At 40.5% G+C, this 25,133-nt stretch overlaps 1 protein-coding gene across 1 annotated transcript in view; it reads right to left on the bottom strand.

Moving 5' to 3' along the window:
• Positions 1 to 15,670: 15,670 nt before the first annotated feature.
• The window catches only part of LOC147617259 (putative protein phosphatase 2C 59), a 64,242-nt gene continuing 54,779 nt past the window's right edge, over positions 15,671 to 25,133 (bottom strand). The window contains exons 3-9 of the mRNA XM_086776897.1: positions 17,863 to 17,990; positions 17,673 to 17,771; positions 17,313 to 17,471; positions 17,025 to 17,111; positions 16,840 to 16,931; positions 16,149 to 16,223; positions 15,671 to 16,044 (exon numbers count right to left, since the gene is read on the bottom strand). Coding sequence (XP_086633023.1) covers positions 15,910 to 16,044; positions 16,149 to 16,223; positions 16,840 to 16,931; positions 17,025 to 17,111; positions 17,313 to 17,471; positions 17,673 to 17,771; positions 17,863 to 17,990 — 775 coding nt within the window. The 3' untranslated portion in view covers positions 15,671 to 15,909. The remainder of the gene's footprint in view (positions 16,045 to 16,148; positions 16,224 to 16,839; positions 16,932 to 17,024; positions 17,112 to 17,312; positions 17,472 to 17,672; positions 17,772 to 17,862; positions 17,991 to 25,133) is intronic.

Here is a 25,133-nt window from a genome sequence, read left to right as displayed (position 1 = left end):
ATGATACATTATTAAATTTTTATTTTTATTTCGTCAATGAGATCCTAAGACTTAAGAGGTTCGAAAAATAATTGCCTAAACAAGATAAACGATCTTATTGGAGATCTATGACATATGTCTGAGTAATAGATCTTGCTTCTTCAATTCATCATATAATAAACAATCACTTATATAATAGGGAATTTTTTTCACAAAACATTTCTTTATTTATATAAAGGTTGTAATATGTACATAGAGCATCTCGGCTCCAGAAAGTCAAAACCTCCTTGGGAAATGCATAAGACAGCGATACTGGGCTACAGGCATGCCCTGATATAAATGTTCCCTTACTATGCCAAAGGAGCTACTATCTTACTAACTTGGGATAAACATCTAAGAAGTCTATAGATATGGTAGGAAAGTAAAAAATCTTGAGGCGTGGGGTGATACAAAATAACACCATGAATCACTTTTAACTTCAACAGGACCATGGCCAATGAGATATTCTCCCTCAGCATCATGCACTGATTGCAAGAGGCATGGACATATTTCCCTCCATGCCACTTGTGCTACCGTCTATCCGCTGGATCTGGGAAATATAAATCTTCGAAATGGCTTGCGAGTCTAACTCGTCTCGTTTGAGTCGTTAGAGCGGAAGAGACGATACGCTCGAAGGCGAAGGCAGTCATATCCTGTGACTGGGTGAGATTGGGAATACCGGATAAGTGTGGAACTTTCATCTATAAAACCAAATTCTTTGATTGAAAATCTTCATTAATGAAGCTTAAGGAATAAAAATACAATACATAAATGCTCTTTTTGAGTTTTTATTATAAATTTTTTATAAGAATTTATTTTTTCTTATTAGCTTTCAACAAAGCTATGATACCAGCTGTGAGACCCCCACCCCCTCCGCGATGCCCCCTCTGAGGGCACTGGTGGTGGTGGCGGAAGCAGCGTCAGCCTCTCGCGCGGGGCAGGGATCCACACTCGGGGCCTCGCCCACACGGATATCCGAACAAGAGACTAGCTCGGTGGTTGCTCCTCCAAAACTGAGCCCGAAAAAACTTCCCTCGCCCAAAAGGCACGGGCGATTCCACCAGGGAAATCATCTAATGAGTCAAAGTTAATTATCCAAACTGATCCGACCGAACCCTAAAGTCACACGGTCAGATCAAAGAAGAGACTTGCACTTGGTCCATAGAGTCACCACTTTTTTTCTCCTTTAGCGAGGCACAACCGCTAATTCCCTCCCACAGAACAAGAGTATTCCTAGGACTTAATCTAACTAACGTAACTTAATCGTAACTATTTGTATCGTAGGAATTCCCCGATCCAGCCTCACCCCAACTGGCCCATGGGTTAGCCAACCGTCCCCAACTACTGTATTGGTGGGATTCCTTTATAAAAATTTGGTTATGTTTTGCCTGGATACCGAGGAAAAGAGTTCCCAGGCCCCCTAGCCGGCACTTCCAGCAAAATTTAAGGTAGGCATACCACTTACACACCCAATATGAAATTGCCGTTATAACAACTCAGTTTAAATGATTTCATCATTTAAACTGAGTGCAGTGTCCTAATGCTTTCTCATTCTTGCTCTTCCACTCATTCTCCCGAATCACCTCTGGGCATTCATCTCTTTCCTCAACTAGCCCCCACAGATTTTCCTCGTGAGCAAATACAAGGTCTTTGTTTGCCATGTATGAAACTGCTCCCCATTAAATTTAGCTATTTCTTGTGCCGTGCTCATTCATGATGTCTTACCTCTTGATCCAATTAAGGATTCAAGGGTAGCTTCTACCCTTTTACAACTCCAATTTGGTGTTAAATGATGATTACAATAGATTTATCAGCATAAATTTACCACCAAAAATTACATAAAGCCAAGTGTAGCTGATCTGTACTGAATGGTTGGGGTGACAAAATCTCCGAAGTGAAATCTAAAGTGATAGTGATCTGTATCAGAAACCCAATGGTAAATTTAAACCCTCAATTGCACCAAAATATAATAATAAATGTTGTGATTAATCATGAATTAGTGAAATAATCCCCTATTTTGTGTGCAAAAAATAGAGTGTGCGGGGAGGCCAGATCTAGGGCCTTAGAGTTCAAATGAGCTCAACTCCTTTCAAAGGCATCAATAGAAGTTAGTCTAGTAGAGGATCAAACCAAGAAACAAAAGATTTGACCAAACATTGAATGCTTAATCTTTGTTTTACCAAAGTCACTTGTAGATTTGATGCAGAGCTTAATGCCACTTCTCCTTGAGGAATTTCACAAATCTGAGATCACCCTTGAGGCTAAGAGGAATTAGACCAATTCACCTTGTTCAAGTGTAGATCTAGGTTTTTCTTCTAGAAATAGGCACCTGCTGTGCAGATTCACAAAATTCAGCAGCCCTACAAGCAGCGATTTGGTGCACCAATTATTAGATGGGCTGAATTGTGGGCAAGGTGGCTATGTTTGCCTAGAAGCATTTACCCTAATGTTAAGCCTGGAGGGAGATCAAGTCCCTCCACTGACTAGGGGTGCAGAAAGATGTTGAAAATAGACTAAAAATGAGATTATCTACTAATTAAGATTAATAGGATAATTAGCAAGATAACTAGGCTCAAAAATTGGATGGATCCTAAGCTAGGCTCTGATACCATGTTAAATTTTCAGCAATGTGATGAGCTATGGTGGATCAAATACAAGAATCAACATCATTAGCAAGTGATTAGATGATGATTAAAATGAGATTAGTGAGCAATTAACTGATAGCTTAATGTAGGCATGGATACTCAAAAACCAAAAAATACTCATTAGGCCAATGCCTCAATTTATAGTGTTTACATCCACAAGATGCCAAGCATCTAATCTCACTGATCTCTCCTTGATTTGTGCCACCTCCCCTACATCTGAGGGGACACCTTTTGCTTGATTCTCTCCACCTCTTCACTTTTCCCAGAATATCTCCACACATCCTAGATCTTCTCATGCTACCCTTTATTCTCTCCTAGTAGATTCCACTCACCTTTTCACTACTACCCCATCATTTACAGACTCTCTTTTACAACCTCTTGCTAAGGGCTTGTTCCCGCACACACACCCATTCACTTGTATATTTCAACACATACAAGGTCTCTCTTTGGATAAATATAGGGTTGGCGAGACCAATCTCGACCTTGGTCAGTTCTCCATTGTTGGATCATTTTCTACATTAATGCAGCGGCCAATTTCTCTACATGTTATCTTGACATAGACTCCTTACTTTTTCCATCACATTTTGTGCTGGTCGTCTTGAAGGAAGCCTCTGATGTGCCTTCATGGAGTTCTCGAGAGCGTGTTCCCTTGAAATTGTCCTCAAAATCCATAGCACTCTTCTCAAAGGAAAAATGGCCCAGATCATACAATGAGTTCTATAAGGGCACATCATCAAGACTCTCTAGAAATCTCCCTGTCAATCTTTTGTCAGAGAACTTATCTCTAGCACTGCAATGTGAGTGGAGATATCTAACTCTATTGATGTAGTCTCTGATGATTTCTTCTTCCCTATGTCTTATGTTATGCAGCTGCTCCACTGGGCTCCATCTGGTGCCTTCTTCCCTATGTCTTACGTTATGCAGCTGCTCCACTGGGCTCCATCTGGTGCCTTGGTGAGAATATCCTTCCTTGATGGCTTCTTTCAAAGCTTCAAAAGTGGCCTTGTCCTCAGCTTTCAAGGACCTAAACCATTGGCATGTCTTGCCATCAAGGTGAGGCCGAAGGCACTCACCTTGACTTGATCTTCTACATGGCCAAAGGCTTCGCAAATTTGATTAAACATCTCCAAATGTGGGATCAAATCTCCAGTCCCATCAAACTTAGTGATAAGTTTTGAGATGTTAGCGGGTTTATTTCACTCTAATAATTGTGCAAGTGTAGGTTGCACTAGTGTTGGGGGTGTGATATCCACAGCCACCCCCTTCCCTATTTCCATGGCCAATCTCAACATTTCTGGTGTCAGCCGCCTTGCCCATGGCTGGAGCAAGTGTAGTTTGAGGGGAGAGGTTGGTGGAGGAGTAGGGCTAGGGGAATAATCTACCATTGGAGGCCCTTGTTTAATAGGTGGATTAGCATGTACACCTTGTGGTCCCATGTGGTACCCAGGGTAAACTCCTTGTGGTGGGTATTGCTGGTATATAGGTGAACTGGGCTATTGTGAAGGGCCTGGGTAGACCCTTTCCCTTTAGTGCGATGTTTCTAGTCCTTGAGATGATGGACTCGGCCCTAGGCTTTGTACAGGTCTTTGGGCCCTATAAGGATCAACCACACCTGGGATAAGGACGGCTCTTCAGATTGGTGGTTCAGTTTGGGTCTGTTGGCTTTCACTTTGCCCTACTTCTACTCTAGGATCTAAAGACGGAGTGGGCTCGCTTTCTTATGGTTGGTCCATACCTCTCACCCTGAGTTGCGGTTCTTCCGACTGTGTTTCCCATGATTATTATACAGAGGCTTGAAGCTAGGCTTCTCTGCAAATGTGTGGGAGAGATAGGGGCTTGCTCTTAGATAGATGGTCTATCCATACGGTATCCCCAAACATTATATGTCAACCTCTCGGCATTATAGTGATTTCACACTTAAAATAATCTTATATTATGTAACTTGCGACAAATTAGTACAAATCGAGAGGGGGGGCTCATGTGCTCAATGCATTACAACGCGAGAGGTGGGGTCACATCAGAGGGAACCCCACCTCGCGTTGTAATGCATTGAGCACATGAAGGCCCCCCATCCTCCCATTCAATTTATACTAATTTGTCGCAAGTTACATAGGATAAGATTATTTTAAGTGTGAAATCACTACAAAGCAAGAAGGAAGATACCCCCAACAACTGTGTGCAAACCTCCTCATGTTGTAGTGATTTCACACTTAAAATAATCTTATATTATGATTAATACAAATCAAGGGGGGGCGCCTCATGTGCTCAATGAATTACAACAACGCGAGTAGGGGTGGGGTCACATCAAAGGGACCCCTTTCTCACGTTGTAATGCATTGAGCACATGAGCCCCCCCTCCCCCTCGATTTGTACTAATTTGTTGCAAGTTACGTGATATAAGATTGTTTTCGGGGTTAAATCACTACAATGTGAGGAGGTTGGCATACAGTTGTAGGGGGTTCCCTTCTTACATTGTATTGGTTTTGATTCAATAATATCACAAATGGATCTAACAATGACTGGAATGGTCGCCTTGGAACGGCACTTTGTATGTGCCTAAGCATCCTATGTAGTTCATAAAGGACACACCCGTGTTGCTCATACCTGTGATTCCTCATTGTTTACAAATCAAAACATTATCTAGATATCTTGGGGGATACCCCATCAGGTGGAATGCAGACAAAATCATGCTTCTGAAGAAGCAGGTAGTGGTGCGAATCTTTGACCAGGGCCCCGCAGTGTATGCTCTAAGAAGCAAATATTACTTAGCATATACGCATATGGATTAACATGTGGGATCAGGGATCCCAAGATGCTAAGTGAATATGGCAAAAGGGAGCTTCTCGGATTCGAAAGATCGAGAGTTCCACCAGTTTTACGGTTGCGCGATGATGCCGAGCCATCTTCAAAGAGGGTAAAGCTTCATGCACCAGAGGATGATAGTCGGCAGGATCAGGAGTCGTAGTAAACTATCATCCATTGTAAAAATTTATTTTTTTAATACACTTCTGGAGTATGGGCTTTTTTGATTTGGCTCTATTGTTATATCCATGTTTTTAGAGTCTAAAAGTTTGAAAGTATCCATGGGAGGTGGTTGGTGAATATAGTGAAGTATAAATTGAAACAAATCAAATTTTATTCGAGTCACTGATTTATAATCGTGAAGTTTATTGAAGAATCAAATTTTCAATAACCAAAGCATTAAGCCACGTGAATTCCATGTGTTCTATTGGCTTTGGCTTCTTTCTCCTCTATCCTAACTACAAATCCTCCTATACAACCACATGAGTGATTGACTAAATGCACTGACTTCATGGATTCCACCACCATGCAAGGTGGCCTTTTGAAACCCGCCAACGAGCTTGCCAGTGTGACTACTCCATGCCTTGGGTAGACCAGATCGCTAAGCTTCCCATGAGCCTCCAAAATATGCTGAAATAAAAATGGCATCATCTACACAATGGTTATTTTCCATAAGAATCACTAAGCAACATAGAAACATACAAAATTGGAGATCTTACCATATAATATGTTATAAACCTTGATATCCATGCTTCCACCATGTACTTGTAAAATGTGGTCATAGCTTGTTTAAAGTCATTGGCATCTTCTTCGTTGAATGCCATTTTCTGTAGAAGTGTAGCAACCTTATCAAAGGCAATCCTTACACTAACATTTTCAATTCTAGTCTTGCCATTGTTACTAAGATCTGGGAGAAATATATGTAACTTCCTCCATGCCTCATACTTCCATGGTTGAAGAACTAATAAATGGCCTTCATGGTTCTTTGGTGGTGACAAAAAATTTCTACCCTAATACCTGGTTTGCATGACACATTTCCACTTGCACCTGAGCTCTTCTAATCTTTCTTGATTTTCACTTTCCCTTTGTGTAGACCCACGCATGAAAGACACTCTCTTACACAATGCTTGGGACTCTAACATTGATTGCACCTTATATGCAAAACATATATATTCATAAACCAAATTCTCCACAATTCTACAGACGGCTTGTAGTGTACAAGGATGGACTCGTGTTAAAGGAATGTCAAGTATAGGGTCCCACTTTGAATCCACCCTAACCATTGTTTTACCATCCCATATGAATTGATCACGAGTCGGTGCACCATCCTACCTAGTATTCATATTCCATGCAATGCAGATCATTGCATAAGATTCTCTACTTAAACCAACTTTGTCACAAATACCTGCTTGAGCTTCAGTTGCAATAAATGCATTCTTCATATCTTGCAATTGTGCATGCACAAGAATATTACTAATTGTTCTAAACTTTGAATGAGAGTGTAGACTTCACCATCTGTCTTGACAAGACTTGTGAGAGTGCACCATTGTCTTTTTTAAGGTTCCTCCACTTATCAGTCTTGGCATGTATACAAAGTTTGTAGTTTCCACTATTTTTTGATAATGCAGTAAGTAGTCTTTGTTCTCTTACTCGTTCACATGCATCCAAATTAGAGGCGCACCCATGTTTGATTGTTTCCTCTAATACCCCTTCTAATTTGTTATTCTTGGCCTCTAGATCCTTTGCTTTTTGTTCCAATTCATGGTTCTACAAATGCTGATGAGCATGAATAACTTCTACCAACTCATTGTATTCATTCTTCTTGTTAGATAGTCAAGCATTTAACTACTTGATTTGAGCTTCCTTCATCATCAGCATCCTTTGTGGTGATATCTAAACGTTTTGCACCTGACTAGCAAGCCTTGTGTTGTACCCAAGCAAGCCAGCATTGCCCTCACAAACATATTTAATCAAAGAAGTTAGGCCTGAAATTTTAGGTGGTTGTTGGATCAAGGGATCAGGTGGGTAAATTAATTCTTCCACCCATATATCAACATGATTTCTCCCTAATTTCCTAGCCTATTACATTACATATGACCTTAAAAGCCTCTGTTCTTGAGCATACTCATCATCCAGGTGCACATGTATAAATCGCTTCTTAGAATTATCCCTGATGTTCTACAAACCATAAAACAATACTAAAATTGTAATTAACTCCTTTCTTTGCAAAAATATACAGTACAGTAAAACTTTATCATTAATTTCAAACACTTACGTTTTAAAAACATTATCATTAATTTCAGACACTTGCGTTTCAAATAACATAAAAATTAATACCCTCTAAACATATCCATACCTCCATTGAGCACTATAGCAACAATTCTTCATGCAATAACACTTCTTGGTAGTAAAATAATCGGGTATAAAAAATCAATTAAGGCAAAGATGACTTTTTGGTTCCACTTGAAGTCTCACCAGAAAGTCAAATCTCTCTTTATTGTTGTCCATACGTAAACAGTATGTGAGGAAAGAGGAAATTCAAGTGAAAGCTTAGAGGCTTCCTTGAGAGTTTAAAGATTTGAATGGAGAAGAGTGGCTATTGAATGAGGTAAACTTGTCCAATGACAACCACCATAACTTCATGAGAATACACTAGAATAGAACTTAAGCGTGTTTATTTACGCTGAAAAAAAAATTCAAAATACTCAATTTGCTTCGAGATATATTTGAGTTCTTTTTTAAAAATGCCACTATTTCCAATCAACATCTTCTAAATTCATGTTGTACTTATTTCAGAAATATAGTTGCATAGTTACATATGTCAAAAACATCCTTATTGTCTTATCAAACTATAACGGACTATTCGTATTTAAAAATCTCCGAAAGATAAAGCTCTTAGCTTTGCATAAACCTAGAATTAAGAAGAAAAACAACAATAAAGCAAATTTTTGGTAGCTTACCTCAAAAGAACAAGGCAGGCGCGACAAATCAATAATATGCCAACCCTATGAAAAGATAAAGTACCTCCACAAAGTAGAACAGATGAGAGCTCTTTCCGCCCTCTCAACTTCATTTCACATCTTTCCATTTGTCAAAATCTATGGTTCCTAATCCTTAAATCTTACATATATAAGAACAACACACAAAATCTATAATCCTCAAACATTACATATGTATAGCACACACACATCTCTCTCTCTCTCTCTCTCTCTCTCTCTCTCTCTCTTCCCCCACATACATATATCGTCGTCATCATCTTAGTAGTACCAAAATGTTTCAAATGCCAACCATAGGTCCCATATTCCTCATGAAAGCCTACTACATCAATAAAAAAGCAACACATCCATGATGATTCAGTGTTACAAATATTACAAAAACATTATAAAATCAACATCTAACATCCTTTCAATATACATATACGACCAAACCAAGATTAAAAATTTCTCTCTTTATTACTCTCTCTCTCTCTCTCTCTCTCTCTCTCTCTCTCTCTCTCTCTCTCATTGTACTTATTGGACACCCAGATTCAGCTTTTTAGTTCAATACTTTTTCATTTTGTTGGGATGACAAAGGATACTCCATATACAGGTACACCGATTTGTCTCATAGGCCGAGTTCGATCTTTTGGAAGACGTTAATAAAATCTTTCTTTCTTTCTTTCTTTCTTTCTCTCTCTCCACGTACATATAAGAGAAAAAAAACCATAAAAAGATAAATTTCTATAAAAACCATAAAAAGAGAAATTCTCCATATAAAATACTCAGAGATTATATCCACATATATAAATCTATCTCTCTCTCTCTCTCTCTCTCTCTCTCTCTCTCTCTCTCCACGTACTATCCGAGAGACCAAAAGGACCATCATTATCATTCCAGTACTTAGAGCCCAAAGCTAAAAGATAATAGTGTCCTAAGCATTATAAAAGGATCAAACCAAACCAACAATTACATTTCACATGTTTGTAATCTACGACACATTTTGGTAAGTAAAGCCCCAAACCTATTTAATGTTACTTTAAGACTTGCTACTTCCATTATAGGCCTATCAACATGGACAGTTAACTTGTCTTATTGCTCTTTTATAACATCAATTGTCTTTCGACAACCAACATCACAAAGATGTGTTTCTCCAAAAGCACCACATATATCCATTACACGGTGTGTTTCTCCAAAAGCACCGCATATATCCATTACACGAAGGTAGGCAGCTTCGACAATATCCTTGAACTCGTGATTACCACTTACAATGACACAAACCAATTGAACTGCTTGTCCCACTTTCATGATTACTTATGCACTGACCAAGATCAAGAATCAATCTCTCCACATTTAATACGTGAGTTTGTGTCGTTGGCCAAATGGAGTGAGTATCTTCTTCCCATTTCGAGTCTTCTTACCATCCATCCACTTAAGCAGATGTTTTTAGTTTTCCTTTGACATCGCTTAAAAGCATCCATTATTTCTTGAGTATTCTCATTATCTACTCTTGCCTCAAATTGTTGAGGTTCTGAATACTCGACACAATGGCTTCTATCCTCAACATCCACGAAACACCTCACAATGACTTCCTCGATATCTATACTATACATCATTAAGAAATATTAATGAAACATTTTTTAAAATTCTCTTTAATCTATAAAAAATTATAGGTTGCAAAAATAATCCAAACAATGAATCACAAACTAAATCACAAATACCTAAAGAAGATTAAGACCCAACTACGCTCAAGTAAAAGAATTATTTATTTAATCCAACATTCTTTTATATCTTACGTGACAACCTAAGCAATAGGCTCAAAAGTTCTAGTAGGTCTATGTCAAAGGGTAACTCTCTCTCTCTCTCTCTCTCTCTCTCTCTCTCTCTACAAAGAAAACATTTTTAAATAAACATATATTAATACATAATAAAATAGAACATCAAGACATTATATATTCTATTCTATATATTCATGACTCATGAAATCTCTCTCTCTCTCTCTCTCTCTCTCTCTCTCTCTCTCTCTCTCTAAAGAAATTTATTCTCTATTTTTCTTTTAAAAAACCATAAATGAACTTCAAAAAAGTATCCACATGAATAGATAAAAGGTTTTTATTGATACATAAAAACTTAAAAAAAACGTTTAAAAACTCGTGATATTATACATTCCATTTTATGTATAAGTTTTTTTCAAATATAACAACACATAGATAAACATACATATACATATATAAGAATACATACATATATATATACATAACATATACATAGTTTTATAAATAAGGAAGAACACACAAATATATATATATATATATATATATATATATATATATATATATATTCATTATAGTTAACTTTTTTTCATATACAAGATAGAAGATTACATACATGCATACATGTCATTCTCTCCCCAACTTTCTTAAAAAAACATAAATTAACATATAAAAATTCTTAATATTATATAAGTTTTTTTTCAAATAGATATATGTTCATTATACGTAAGTTGTCTTTCAAATATATAAAAATCCTTGATAGATATATGTTTATTATACATAAGTTTCCTTTCAAATATATATATATGCACATATATAACATATATATACTTATACGCATACATAACATATAAGAACACATAGATATATACATTCATTTTTAAATGAAAAAATATGGGCCTTATGTGAACCCCTTAATACATTATTTTCATAAATCCCTAACACATTATAATCTTTTACTATATATTATAATCTTTTAAATTATGGACTATATACACTTTTGAATAAAAAACATGGGCACACACACATGCACACACTCCATATTCACACACACATACTATACACACTTATTTTTTAAATTGAAGTCACGTTTTTGCAGCTTAATGGCACCTTAATGATGATGCACTCCCTCCTCGATCTCCATGTTGATCTCCCTCTCACAGGTGATGATGCGCTAAGACCCTTGAGTGCTCACTGTAGAGAGCGCTGAGAGCACCACATCATCACCTTTTCAGCACAAAGAGTGCACGGCCAATGTTTCAACGCAAAGAACGCATAGAACACCCCAACGCATAGATAGATAGATATATCTTGGTGTATTTGTGGAGCTCTCTCTTTCCCCTCTCCCTCCCTCCCTCTTGCAACATGCAACCTCTCTCTTTCTCTATCTTTATAACATGCCACATTCATGGTCGCTCTAGAAAAACATGCCACTGACCATCAAAATCATACACTCTCTAGCAAAACATACACTCACCATCAAAAACTCTCTTAACTCTCTGTTTAGGTATACTATACGATTCAAGAGAGGTTGCATGGCCTCTTTAAGGAGGGATTTGGCCCACTATCTAGGGTCATTGATTTCCCAGACGAGCGATGCATGGGACTCTACTATGGAGGTATGTCGTCACCACAAAGATCAACTATGCACAGAGGTAAGCCTCAAAGCCCACCATAACGAGTTTCTTTTATCCAACCCGAGATTAAGGCCCTCGCTAACGACCACCAGGTGTCTCCAAAAACGAAAGGATCCAAGTGCAATGAGCTACATGGCCTAGACCCAGTCCCCCTAGACCCATTACATGTGGTCCAAGGGAATGCTTCACCTAGTAGCTCCAGATACAAGAGATCCTCTTAACATACGAGTGCCCCTCCACAAGCAGTGGATGTGGAGCAGTGGATGTGGAGAGCCTCTAAACAATCATAGATGTCAAGGCCTACTTTGATCCCCTCACATTGTATCATTGTCGCAGTGTATTATTGGCACTTACGTTGTTGTTTTTAGACTTTCACCTCTGGTTGGGTTTTTTAATTGTCTTTTTTTTATACCCGTAACACTTCTGGTCTCATAGACCCTTTGGTCTTTTGTGGACATTAATGGAACTTTCTTTTCTTTCTCTCCCTTCCTGTGATCGTACACGAGATAGCATGGAAAGCAAGGTTTAGAATTAAAAATCGTGCAAGATTAAGCTTATTAACTTTAGGTGGGTGATGGACAAGCAGCTATGGTTTCCCAATGGGAACTTCACATAATCTCATCAATTCCTCGAATTATTTGCTTGTTAATGAGCTCTTTCTCTATCAATGATGTTTGAGAAAAGCCGCTCCATATATTGCCTCACACCATATAAACCCCATGCACACACCTCTTTTTTCTTGTTGGGACAGGTTTTAGGACCCCTCACTATCTACGGAACCCAAATGTATGGTGACATTGATGACTCGTGGAAGGTCTTTGAAGATTGTGTAGTGGGTATTTAATTTGCAATATCCTTTATACTTTCACCTTATATTAAAAGATTTGACTTGTAGATCTAGCAATGAACATCTTGTAAACATGTCGCACAACTTATTCATGCTGAATATATATATAAATTCACACGACTTTAAGTCCTCACTCATCGCTACACTTATGTGAGAGACATAACGAACCTCTTAACTTTTTGTCAAAATGTTAACTCGAACACAACTAAAATAACTAAAGCATGCACCCAAATAGAATGTTACAAACACAATGCCTTCAAAAAAATAACTTAGCCAACCTTCAATAAATTCAACTTAGTCTAAACAACCTCGTCTCATGCTCCCCTCTCTCTCTCCCAAGCCTCCCAAGCCTTGTCTTGTGCCGTTCTCCTCCCTCCCCCCTCTCTCTCTCTCTCTCTCTCTGTCATATTAGAGCCTTGTCTCTTGCTCTTTCGTACTGTATGAACCGTGCAACAACACAGATCAGAGCCTTCTTTCGTTTACCTCCCTATTCTTACATTCTCCTCTCCTCTCTCACGCATATCAGCCTTGTCTACAACAGAGGCTGTGTGTGCAACACTAGGAATGACCTTGAAGTGAGTGTGATGCAGAGATTGGCCAGAGCCCAAGTCAATAAAAGAAGTCCGAGGATTCTTAGGGTTAACTGGGTGGTATCGAATCTTTATACCCGTGTATGCTCAGATAGCATCCCCCTTGACTAACCTTCTCAAAAAGAGTACCCTACTTCAGTGGACTACCATGAGTGCTTTGGATAAGCTGAAGACAGCCTTAGTAACCAACCCTAAAGATTCTTAGGGTTACCTGGGTGGTATCGAATCTTTATACCCGTGTATGCTCAGATAGCATCCCCCTTGACTAACCTTCTCAAAAAGAGTACCCTACTTCAGTGGACTACCTTGTGTTAGTGCTTTGGATAAGCTGAAGACAGCCTTAGTAACCAACCCTTTCCTTAAATTGCAAGATTTTTCTATACTCTTTAGAGAAGAAACAGATGCCAGTGGTTTTACCCTAGGAGGTGCACTTATGCAAGAAGGTCATGCAGTAGCCTATGAATCCATAAAACTCAGAACGCATGAGAGAAATTATGGTGCCCATGACTTAGAGTCACCATCAGTAGTTTATGCTCTAAAGTTGTGGAGTTGGCCATTAACTCCACCCCGCGATTGATCTCTCTCGGCTAATTTCCGAATCGGAATTTCTAGCATGGACATTTATGCAATAAACAGATGGGCGGAAGGGGGTTGCGGGTTGATGGCCGAGGAGTCCTTTTAATCAGTCTTGCCTCCGCATGAAGCAACCTTGTGGAGGTTGCTAAGGACCTATCCGTGAAATATCTGTTATAGGAGGCAAACCACCTATGGGTGATCACTATGGGTGATCTATCTCGTTCAATTCCCGTTATCCGATCACCCGCCTTGCCTGGAGCTCCCACAGAAGGGAGGGTCACCGATGTCTCGAATCACTTGAATGCCCTGGGTTCCTAGTCTAACGTTACCTGTGGAAATAGCAACAAAGTGTGGAATGAATTTGTAGCCATAAGAGGGACCAAAGAACGTGCAATCCGGGCTGCTTTTTCTAGTGAAAGTGCGTAAGGGAATTTTTTGTTCTAGATTCATCAATTCTTTTCCCTTTCTCATGTGTTTCATTCTACCCTGTCTAATGGCTTTTCATCAGGTCGTTACACTAGGTTCAATCGCTCCTTACCCTAGAGTCATACTACAGATGAAACTTCCTAAACATGTAGTAGCTTTCAACATAATTTTGAAGGGATACTACATACGTTCATAATCTTGCTTCCCAACCATTATCAGAGCGCACACAAAAAAGTTCTCAGAAAAATGCATGAAACCTCAAAAACAACGTGTAACTTAATACCTGAAGGGATACTACATTAGTTCGCTCTTGCTTTCCCAACCGTTATTAATCTTACTAATATTCCTTGCGCTTTTTAATGTTCCTCAATTAATTGATTAATGAACCCCTATTGGGTCTTCTTATGGAAAAAATTCACAGCTCCCAAGTGTAATTGAAGCCCCGCAGAATCCGCCTCCAGAGTTTTTTTTTTTTTTTAACGAGCAAAATTCCTATGGACAAAAACACAACGAAAACCCTGAGACAGTCTGAGATTAGGGTTTCTGAGATGAATCGCATTGAGCTTGTGTAAGCGACACCCCTCACCAACACAATGCACTACATCTACTCACGCTTATGCAAGTGCCCTTGTTCGGTGCAGGGAGAGGGAACGAGAGACATTTGAAGCTGAGTGTCTCCTACGGTCAATCAACCCCAATGGGGTCTGAGAGAGACACTGCACCCTTTCATTACTCAATGATTTTTCCCCAACACTTTAATATCAAAGGTTACTCAACTAAATGTGAGCGTTTCTCAACACATGGATAATAAATTGAATCACCTACGCTAGAAATAAGGCATAGAAAACTGCTGGTAGACATGGACTGCTGAGTGCATTCACAGAAAGAAGTTATTCCAAACCTGGTGTAAGATGAGGCTGGCAGTCCATAGTATGCCACCACCACCTTGCATTGCCATGTCAACAATCAAAAAAGCAGCCCGACTTTCCTTGCCATATTCACATTCAAGAGAGCAGCCTGTTCACCTCTCGTCCCGGAAGGCTGTTAGTCAACTGTACAGCATAACCTGCTCCAAGGGTACCTTCCAGAAGGCCGCCACCAGCCCATGACCCACCAGTACAAGGCATACCTTTCTTTGTTGGTGCTGTGTGCTTCTACCGTGCAACCTCACATTACATGACCAGGATACCTGATGCATTTCAATGCCTACAACGCCATCCATGAAAGTAGATAAAATAGAAATTACAAGCAGCATTCCTTGGCCTGCCCAGAAAAGCCATCCCCCTAAACCTTGCATCGCGTATTACTACAACCAGCATTGCACTATAAATAATCGGTTGTGAATTGGCTGACAACTTTCCTAGAAAGGGAAGGTCTGTCTAAGCATATCAAATAATTCAATATGAATAAGTTATATGTAAACAATCCAAAAATTACACATTCCAATGCCTCCAGTGAAGCATTATATCTATAGACATTACCAACTCAAATACCTCCAATGTAGCCTCCCCATATGGTCTTGAAAGCTGGAAGCACTTCGATTCTTAGGCTGCATCATTATGGAACCGCAAAACAATGCAAGTGATGTTGTCTGCACTTCCTTTACATATGGCCTCTTCAGTTAGGCTGCATCATTATGGAACCGCACAACAATGCAAGTGATGTTGTCTGCACTTCCTTTACGTAGGGCCTCTTCAGTTAGCCTTCTTGCTGCTTCCTCAGCATCAGGGATGGATTGAACCATTGAAACCGCATCCTGGATGGCCAATCATACATCCCATAGAACAATCACAAGACCACACAAACAGAGGTGAGGCTGGTACAATGCCAAAAAATAGAAGGTGAAAATTGATTTCAGACCTGGTTGGTGAAAACGTCCCACAAACCATCACTAGCAAGGACCAAAAATTCAACCTCGTCATTGATGGTCTCCTCCTAGAAGATCAGCCAAGAGTACGATATAAGTGAAAGTAGCCAGAGTTAACAGAACAAACCCTGCAACAATCCTATCAAGATGCTCACATCCTGTTTACTTTTGATTGCAAAGCTGTGTGAGATCATAAGACTCTGTTATGTAGAAATGTGCCTATATGCACATTATGTAGTGGCTAGCCCCTACATGCACGCCATTGTAGCTATGCTTGTGATTGTCTAAAAGCTTTGGTTGTCAAAATAGAACAAAAAAACAGGCCTGCATGACTTCAAATGTGCCTATATGCACATTATGTAGTGGCTAGCCCCTACATGCACGCCATTGTAGCTATGCTTGTGATTGTCTAAAAGCTTTGGTTGTCAAAATAGAACAAAAAAACAGGCCTGCATGTAGTGGCTAGCCCCTACATGCACGCCATTGTAGCTATGCTTGTGATTGTCTAAAAGCTTTGGTTGTCAAAATAGAACAAAAAAAAGGCCTGCATGACATCAAATTTACCATCACTTGTGGGCTTGCACATAGCATAATTTTTTCTTGCAAGTAGCAAAATCTTGACCCTCCAAGTAGAATCTTAAGTCACAGTCTTTCACTGCAACGAGAAGACACTTGACCTGTTACCTGGAGTTCGGGCTCTGCTACCACGTATTGTTTCAACAACCGATCTCCAAAAGCACGTGATACCGCAAGGACACCTCCTACTCTCCAAGTGCCTAAAATCACAACCAGGTAAATGAAATTCATACTCCTTCCTACAAGTTTGAAGACGATAGCAACCACACATTTTGACAGAAGAAAGATATTACCAGCCCACATCACGACTCCTCCGGCTTTCTCGATACGCTGACGCTCATCCTTGCGATTGGGTTTATGATCAGTTGATAGAGCGATAGCTGCAATGAAAAGAATGCTCATAATCCTCATACTTGGCAACCAACAAGGACTGTGTTCACATACATAGATGTACATGCACTAAGTATGCTCATGTCCATACTTATATTGTATATATTGTATGCCTTTGCATGTATGCATGAACATGTGCAATCCAATAATAATGCCTGGACTTATAAAACCAACAGAAATCTTTATCTTACCTTTGCCAGCCCTGCAAATAACTGCTCTTGAGTCACCCACATTTGCAACGAGCAGGCGGTCCCCCACTAGCACAGCAGTTGACGCAGTTGAGCCAGCATCTCTGTGTTGACTGTTCTCAGCTTTCAGATACTCTGAATCTGTCTGTTGGTATGTTTCAACTACAACCAAGTACCAGTTAGCTCTATTAGCAGATGCACGGAAAAATAGAGATCAAACTGACTGATACTCATACCCACCAACTTGGCATGGCGCATATACATTTTACCTATTGCACCAACTTGGAATGGCACATGGCCTGCATATACATTCTACCTATTGCACCAACTTGGCATGGCACATGGCCTGCATATACATTTTACCTATTGCACTTCTTGTGTCGGTTAGGAACTTGGGATGCTTAATCAGGTTTCCAAAGAGGTTCTTTTGCACATAATCTGCAGCACGAGAGCCACCATGACCTGAAAGAGGCACATGCCGTATATATCATGGTAAGAGGGCACTATGATTATCCTCCAGAAGATTCCAAAATTTTGATAGACGCATCCATACCATCAAATACTCCAAACAAGCCAACAGTGAGGTCCTCAACTTGTGCAAACCGAGCTTCGTAGAAATCCTCCATAAAGGCTCTCTTTCCCCGCAAGCTTGAAAATCCATAGCTACAATTTGCATTCTCACTAAGCAGTCCAACCAAATTATACGCTTTAGGGAGTGGCATTGAGCTCGACACGATTTATGCACATTTGGTAGTGATAAAACATGGCACAAAAAGTCAACATATGACTTATCTTGTGTATAAGTGATGAAAAATCTAAGACAGAACACTCTTGCACATATTCCAACACAAGCTGTACTTGTCTCTCTCTGCATTTCTGTTCACTCTCTGCACAAAAACCCTACTCCGCAGAAAACACTAATTTCAGCCTATGAAAATCGAGCATTTGGTATCATAGCCCCTTTACTTAGCCATACACACGTGTGAGCATGTACCCATTCGTAGATTGCGTAGTTGTTCGTACAGCTGCCGTACATGCCATCCATACACACACATGCTACCATACAGGTCTCCTGCACTGTTGTACCTGCAGCTGCACATCTGTTCCCATACATCTGTACATTCTGTCCGTACAGTTATCAATATCAACTGCCCGCACCTTCTATCAGCAGCCATCCGTACCTGCGTGTACTATACTTATTGTACCTGCATGTACCGTACCTGCTGTACCCACCTGTGTAATCCGTACCTGCTGTACCCACCTGCATGTACTGTACCAGATGTACCTACAACATTTAAGTTTCTGTGCACTCAAAATTGATTCTCCTTCAAAATTGAGGTACAGGGAGACCAGAAAATTTCAAGGTTTTATCATGTACAACCACACATCTGTTCCTACACATCTCACTTTTGACACTTTTCAATGGTTTGTACATGCTGGACAGCTATGATTGGCGCCACATGATGCACACGTAGTGGCTGCTCATACACCTGCTATGCATGATGCAGAGTTATGGCTTGCTCGTTTTGGGCATGTGAATTTTAGCAGTTTGATGCTTTTGCAGAAGCATCATCATCTGGTTAATTATATGCCTCCTCTTGAACGTCTTGCAGGATGCATGTGAGGGGTGTATTTTAGGAAGTATGCATTATAAACCATTTTCAGGGATTGGGCTGAAAATAAACCGCAGCTCGTACACAGTGATGTGTGTGGTCTGATGCAAACGCCATCCATGGGGGGTGCATCTTTACTCTGTCGCTTTTATTGATGACTACTCACGCTTGGCTTGGGTGTGGTTCAATGCATGCTTGGATGTGGTCCAATGGAGACACCATCCATGGGAGGACATCTTTACATTGTCACTACTCGCGCTTTGCTTGGGTGTATCCTCAAAAAAGCAAAGTCAGATGTATTAGCTTGCTTTTAACACTTTGTGGCAATGGCTGAAAATGCTTTGGGATGCAAAGTGCAGACCCTCCCTTGAGATCAAGGGGGTCAATATATGTCAAATGCATTTAAGGACTATATGCTGCAAAAGGCATAAGCAAGAACAACTGAGCAATCTAGGCACAATTCTTCAACAACTCGCTACCCTCAAGGTGCAAGTTGATGAGGACGCGGTACTTCTATCCAGTATAGAAGAGATTCCCAAGTACACAAAGACCCTTACTGCTCTTAAGGTGGCCCATGAGATGTCATACTAGGTTATGGCCGCCATCCTCATTGATGAGGACTGTTGTCTCAAAGAGCTTGTAGATGCTAGACTTGCTTAGATAAAGTCTTCATGTAGACGAAAGGCGAAGAAAAATACTGGGAATGTCTTAAGACTTAGGAGCTAGTTGCTAGTTTATAGCATAGGTTTCCCAATTTTCCTTCTTAGACAGATTTTGTTTCCAAGAGTGGAAACGTCTAAGAGAGGGAAGTATGTTAGCCTTATCTTTTGACACATAGCTGGACGCATGTCAACATACTAAACACACACAGACACACTAATGACACATGGCACGCTTATCCTATGATTCATAGGGAGTGTTAACATGCTCATAACAAGCACACATATAGAGGGTGTTCACACCTAAGAGAGCATTCCCACTTACTAGACTCTGAATATCCAGCAAAATCCCCCTTCGGGGCAAATGTGGAGACCTTCTATAGCCATCGTGGTTTGGGCTCTAAACAACATGATGTGATACAAAAGAACACACTGTGCCAACACTCTTGTTAGGCTAAATATTAGAGTTTGACCACTTATTATTGTGCCTACATCAGTCTACCCTGAACAATCCCCCTGCCTCAATAAGTTAGGATATGTGAAAAACATGGAGCCTTTTATTAAAAAAAGACTTATTACAAGAAACACACAAGATTATTTATCCCGAGCACAAAGTAGGAATTCAACAAGCCCAATCATCGTCTTCCTTTTCAAGAGAAACATTAGTCACAACTGTGACAGCTTTTTCCGATGTTGTGGATGTCTCTCGTACATCTACATCTACATCTTCTTCTTCTTCTTCTTCTTCTTCTTCTTCCAGATTTGCAAGATCTTCATGCTTGCTCCTTGGCTATCCGCTTGAAGTGCCTATCTTGGAAATAAATAATGGGAACTCAAACTACATCAGACAACTGACTCGATAATCTGGTTCACCATTCATGCACTTTCACTCATAACTCTACCATAGGAACTGCCTAAATTTGCAGCCATTGTCCCTACAACTATCTCCGTGGAACTAAAAATAGACCAACTCAAACTAGAGTCGTGAGAAAGACAACAATCCCTCAATCCAACTCTAGAGGAATCGGACAATCTGACATCACAGAGACATAGCCAATCAAATTACCTATCCTATCAAGATTGGGTAATTCATACACAAGGGATATACCTTCCCTCTATGAGAACCATAGAACTATCAAATATCTGAACACTCTCATCACCCAAACACATCTGCGAAGCATAGAAGCTGCACCTAGCAAAGCATAACTACTTTACCCAAAACATAGGCCCAGCATAGAAGCTACACCTAGCAAAGCATAACTGCTTTACCCAAAACATAGGCCCACAATCATAGTAGCAAATACTACGCAGCTACATAACACTCTCTCTCCGATCATCTGAATCTTGTTCTTCCTTCCTTCGTGTAATTGATTTCTCAATTCACGTACCGCTTCCCCTCAGTCTAGAAATCCACCAAATAGGAATATAGATGTATCCAGAAACCCTGCGTGTAGTGGATCCTAGTGTCCCATACCACCAATCTCTCTAAACCTTTTGTGGTAGAATGTGATGCATGTGGTAATTGCATACGAGCAGTTTTAAATCAAGAAGTTCATGCACTTGCCTTTGAAAGCTGGCGATTGCAAAATGCAGAACTATACAAGAATGCAAATCAAAAAGAGTTGCTAACTCCCATTCATGCTTCAACCTATCAAATTTTAAAATATTTTCTTACCCAAATCATATGCGGTGGGCAAATTTTCTTTTTCAGATTTTTCTTGACAAGGCAAATGCCTTGTCAAGAAAGCCTCAAAGTGTGCCATCACTACTGAGATATATTAGTCATACATATTTTTCGTTTGATGATGCGTGTTAAAGCTTAATTATTGTTATTCTTCTTTTTGGAGGACCCGTGTGGCATATTTTAGATGTATGTAATTGATGATGATTTCAAAGATACATGGACTGATTTGCAAGTTGATCAAACAGTCCCTTCTTATGCCTTAAATATGGGTATCTATACATGCAAGTCCGCTTCTTGTGTGGTCAAGGATCCGAGGCCTAAAGTCATGGAAGAATCACAAGCACCTCCTTATGCAAGACACAAGTGAAATCTAGCTACAACTCAGGCCTTAGAAAGATATTTCTTTTGGCCTACTCCCTTGAAGGTAATAGAACAAATGTACGAGAATGGATAACATGCCAAAGGTGAAGCTTGACAAGCACAAGGCACCTAAACTTCTCCAACCTTTGCACGTGCCTCATGAACCCTGGCAATGATGCCATTTGGACTATCATTGATAGGTTCAACATGCAAGCACACTTCATGTCACGTGCACACCCATCAGATGTACAAGCGGCATGGCATCATCAAGCATTTATCAAGACACTTAAGTATTATTCAGGCATATATCAGCATAAGCATGTACATAGGGCTGTTTCAGCACCAACATCAGTACCGTAGTCTTCATGAGCATGTAAGGCATTTATTTGCATCAGGTCGGGGCTGTTAGCACCAGCCGACACCATATTATGACCAGCCAACACCATATTATGGCAGCCGACAGCATTTATAGTATTTGGCAGGTCGTGAGCATCTAGGAGCTGACCGACCAGCAGCATCTCACCATATATATATATATAGAAGCGCATTGTTCTTCAGCAGTAGAGACATCTTTCCCTTCAGCATTTCCACCTTGGGAGCATAGGGAGTCTCCAGCATCAGCATATAGTCAACGTTAAGGCAGTTTCCAGCAATCATCATCATCAAGCATCAGATTCAGTCCATCATCTCAGCTATATATAGAAGCGCATTGTTCTTCAGCAGTAGAGGCAGCTTTCCCTTCAGCGTTTCCACCTTTGGAGCATAGGGAGTCTCCAGCATCAGCATATAGTCAACATTAAGGCAGTTTCCAGCATATCATCATCATCAAGCATCAGATTCAGTCCATCATCTCAGCTTATCTTCAGCGTTTCCTTCCCAAGAGACAAGGGAAGTCAACGGGACAGCAGTTCACTCAGCAGGCAGCATATTCAGTCCATGATCTCGTCTCTATTCAGTGTTTCCTATCCATGGAGCAAGGGAGACAGCAGATCAGCAGTTTAGCCAGCATATTCAGCACATAGTTCATCATTCCTACCTCCTACATAGAGGGAAGGAGGCATCGAAGACTGGACCTCAGCATTGGAGCAAGGAACAGTCCTCATCATCAGCATTCAGCCTATCCCTTTCATCCAGGATCTTCATCTACGACAACATCATAGATCTATTTAGATCTCATTGTAACCCATTCATCTAATATAGCTGCATTGCACACTCTTTGTCTATCTCTTAAGCATCATTAAGTGAAGTTTAGTTAGCCTAAGGTTGTGATTACTACGATCAAACCCTCACATGTCACATTGGTATCAGAGCGTTACAAGGTAACCAGCCTTAGATCATTTTTATTCCATCAGTCATTCAGTCAGTCATCATGTTAATCGCTTCCGCACAGTTAAATCCAGTTCTCACAATCTTGCAAGCCATCCTTAGGGATTTTCCCTTAGGCATGCATTAGTAACCCATCCATCTGCATTCTTGCACAGCATATAGGGTTGCACATGGATTGCATAGCACACATCCTAGCAGTCAGTCTTGCATCTTGCATCTGCAAGGCATACATGTTTGCCCATGGATTCTCTGGGGAAGAATGACATCCATCATCAAAGGAGTACATAAAGTTTTGGGCTTCGACTCGTAGTAGCAGGGGGTTCTCTTCCACATAAGAAGACGGAAGTTTGCTCCAACATCGCCTCAGGAGGTTCAGAGGTTCAAGAACGACGGAGATGGTGGGTGAAAGGATTCCACAAACAAGTCAGGGGTGACTCCGGTATTTCCAAGCAGTTTTAGCAGCATTTGCCATTCAGTTCCCGCAGTAGACAAGTCTATGGCTCAAAGGATTCAACTCCTACAGTCGACCTCAATCCCGGCAGAGAGAAGTCAGAAGGGGGCAGTGGTTTCAGTGGAGAAGGATCACCAGAGGAGTCAACAGTTTAGCGGAGGGGAATGTCACGTGCACACCCATCAGGTGTACAAGTGGCATGGCATCATCAAGCATTAATCAGGACATTTAAGTATTATTCAGGCATATATCAGCATAAGCAAGTATATGGGACTGTTTCAGCACCACCATCAATACCTTAGTCTTCATGAGCATGTAAGGCATTTATTTGCATCAGGTCGAGGCTGTTAGCACCAACCGACACCATATTATGACCAGCCAACAACATATTATGGGCAGCCGACAGCATTTATGGTATTAATGGCAGGTTGTGAGCATCTAGGAGCTGGCCGACAGCAGCAAGGGTGGCCGACCAGCAACATCTCAACATATATATATAGAAGCGCATTATTCTTCAGCACAATAGAGGCATCTTTCCCTTCAACGTTTCCACCTTGGGAGCATAGGGAGTCTCCAGCATCAGCATATAGTCAACGTTAAGGCAATTTCCAACTTATCATCATCATCAAGCATCAGATTCAGTCCATCATCTCAGCTTCTCTTCAGCGTTTCCTTCCCAGGAGACAAGGGAAGTCAACAGGACAGCAGTTCACTCAACATATAGTCATCATACGCAGCATATTCAATCCATGATCTCATCTCTCTTCAGTGTTTCCTATCCATGGAGCAAGGGAGACAGCAGATCAACAGTTAAACCACCATATTCAGCACATAGTTCATCATTCCTACCTCCTACATAAAGGGAAGCCGGCATCGAAGGGTGGACCTCAGCATTGGAGCAAGGAACAGTCCTCATCATCAGCATTCAGCCTATCCCTCTCATCCTGAGAAGGATCTTCATCTAGGACAGCATCATAGATCTATTTAGATCTCATTGTAACCCATTCATCTAATATAGCTGCATTGCATTGCATTGACACTATTTGTCTATCTCTTAAGCATCATTAAGTGAAGTTTAGTTAGCCTAAGGTTGTGATTACTACGATCAATCCCTCACATGTCACACTTCATTCCTGTGAGGAAGAACATCAAGCCAAACCATATGGCGAGATTGTTTCTTTCTCACATCTTTAAGCACTACAGCATGCCAAAATCTTCTACAAGAAGTAGTGTACGAGCAGGCCTCAACACAAGCCATAGAGAGTACAGCTAGGCTGTGTGGATGCCTTCCAAAGTAGGCGTGGCTTGTAAGAAAGCATGGATCACAATGGGTGTCCAACCAAGCAAGTTGTAATCTCAACAGGGCGTGCGCTGACAGACTCAACCATGTGTCCAAGAGATAAAGATATAGAGAGAGAGAGGAGAGAGAGAAGGGAATAGGGATCTTGCACAATACACCACATTGAGCGGGGAACAGGCCCCGCCCCCTTTCAAGAATTTATTCAAGAACAATCCACGGACACGCTGGCCAGGATCAATACAATCAATGAATATAAACAAAGACTAGTGACTCAATTTGTTTATGGAAAATGGAATAGAAGAAGCTCATGTTTACATGCTAATTGTTGTGGCCACGGTTGGGGACCCTACAAATGAAGAAGACTCTAACCTCCCCCTAGATCTCCAAGAAGATGAAAATCTAAGGAGAAGCGAGTAAATTGCATTCTTCTA

Source organism: Cibotium barometz, chromosome 37, assembly GCF_041138505.1.
Source record: "Cibotium barometz isolate CiBa-2024 chromosome 37, ASM4113850v1, whole genome shotgun sequence".
NCBI classification, from domain to species: Eukaryota; Viridiplantae; Streptophyta; class Polypodiopsida; order Cyatheales; family Cibotiaceae; genus Cibotium; species Cibotium barometz.
This window is presented reverse-complemented; position numbering and strand designations above follow the sequence as displayed.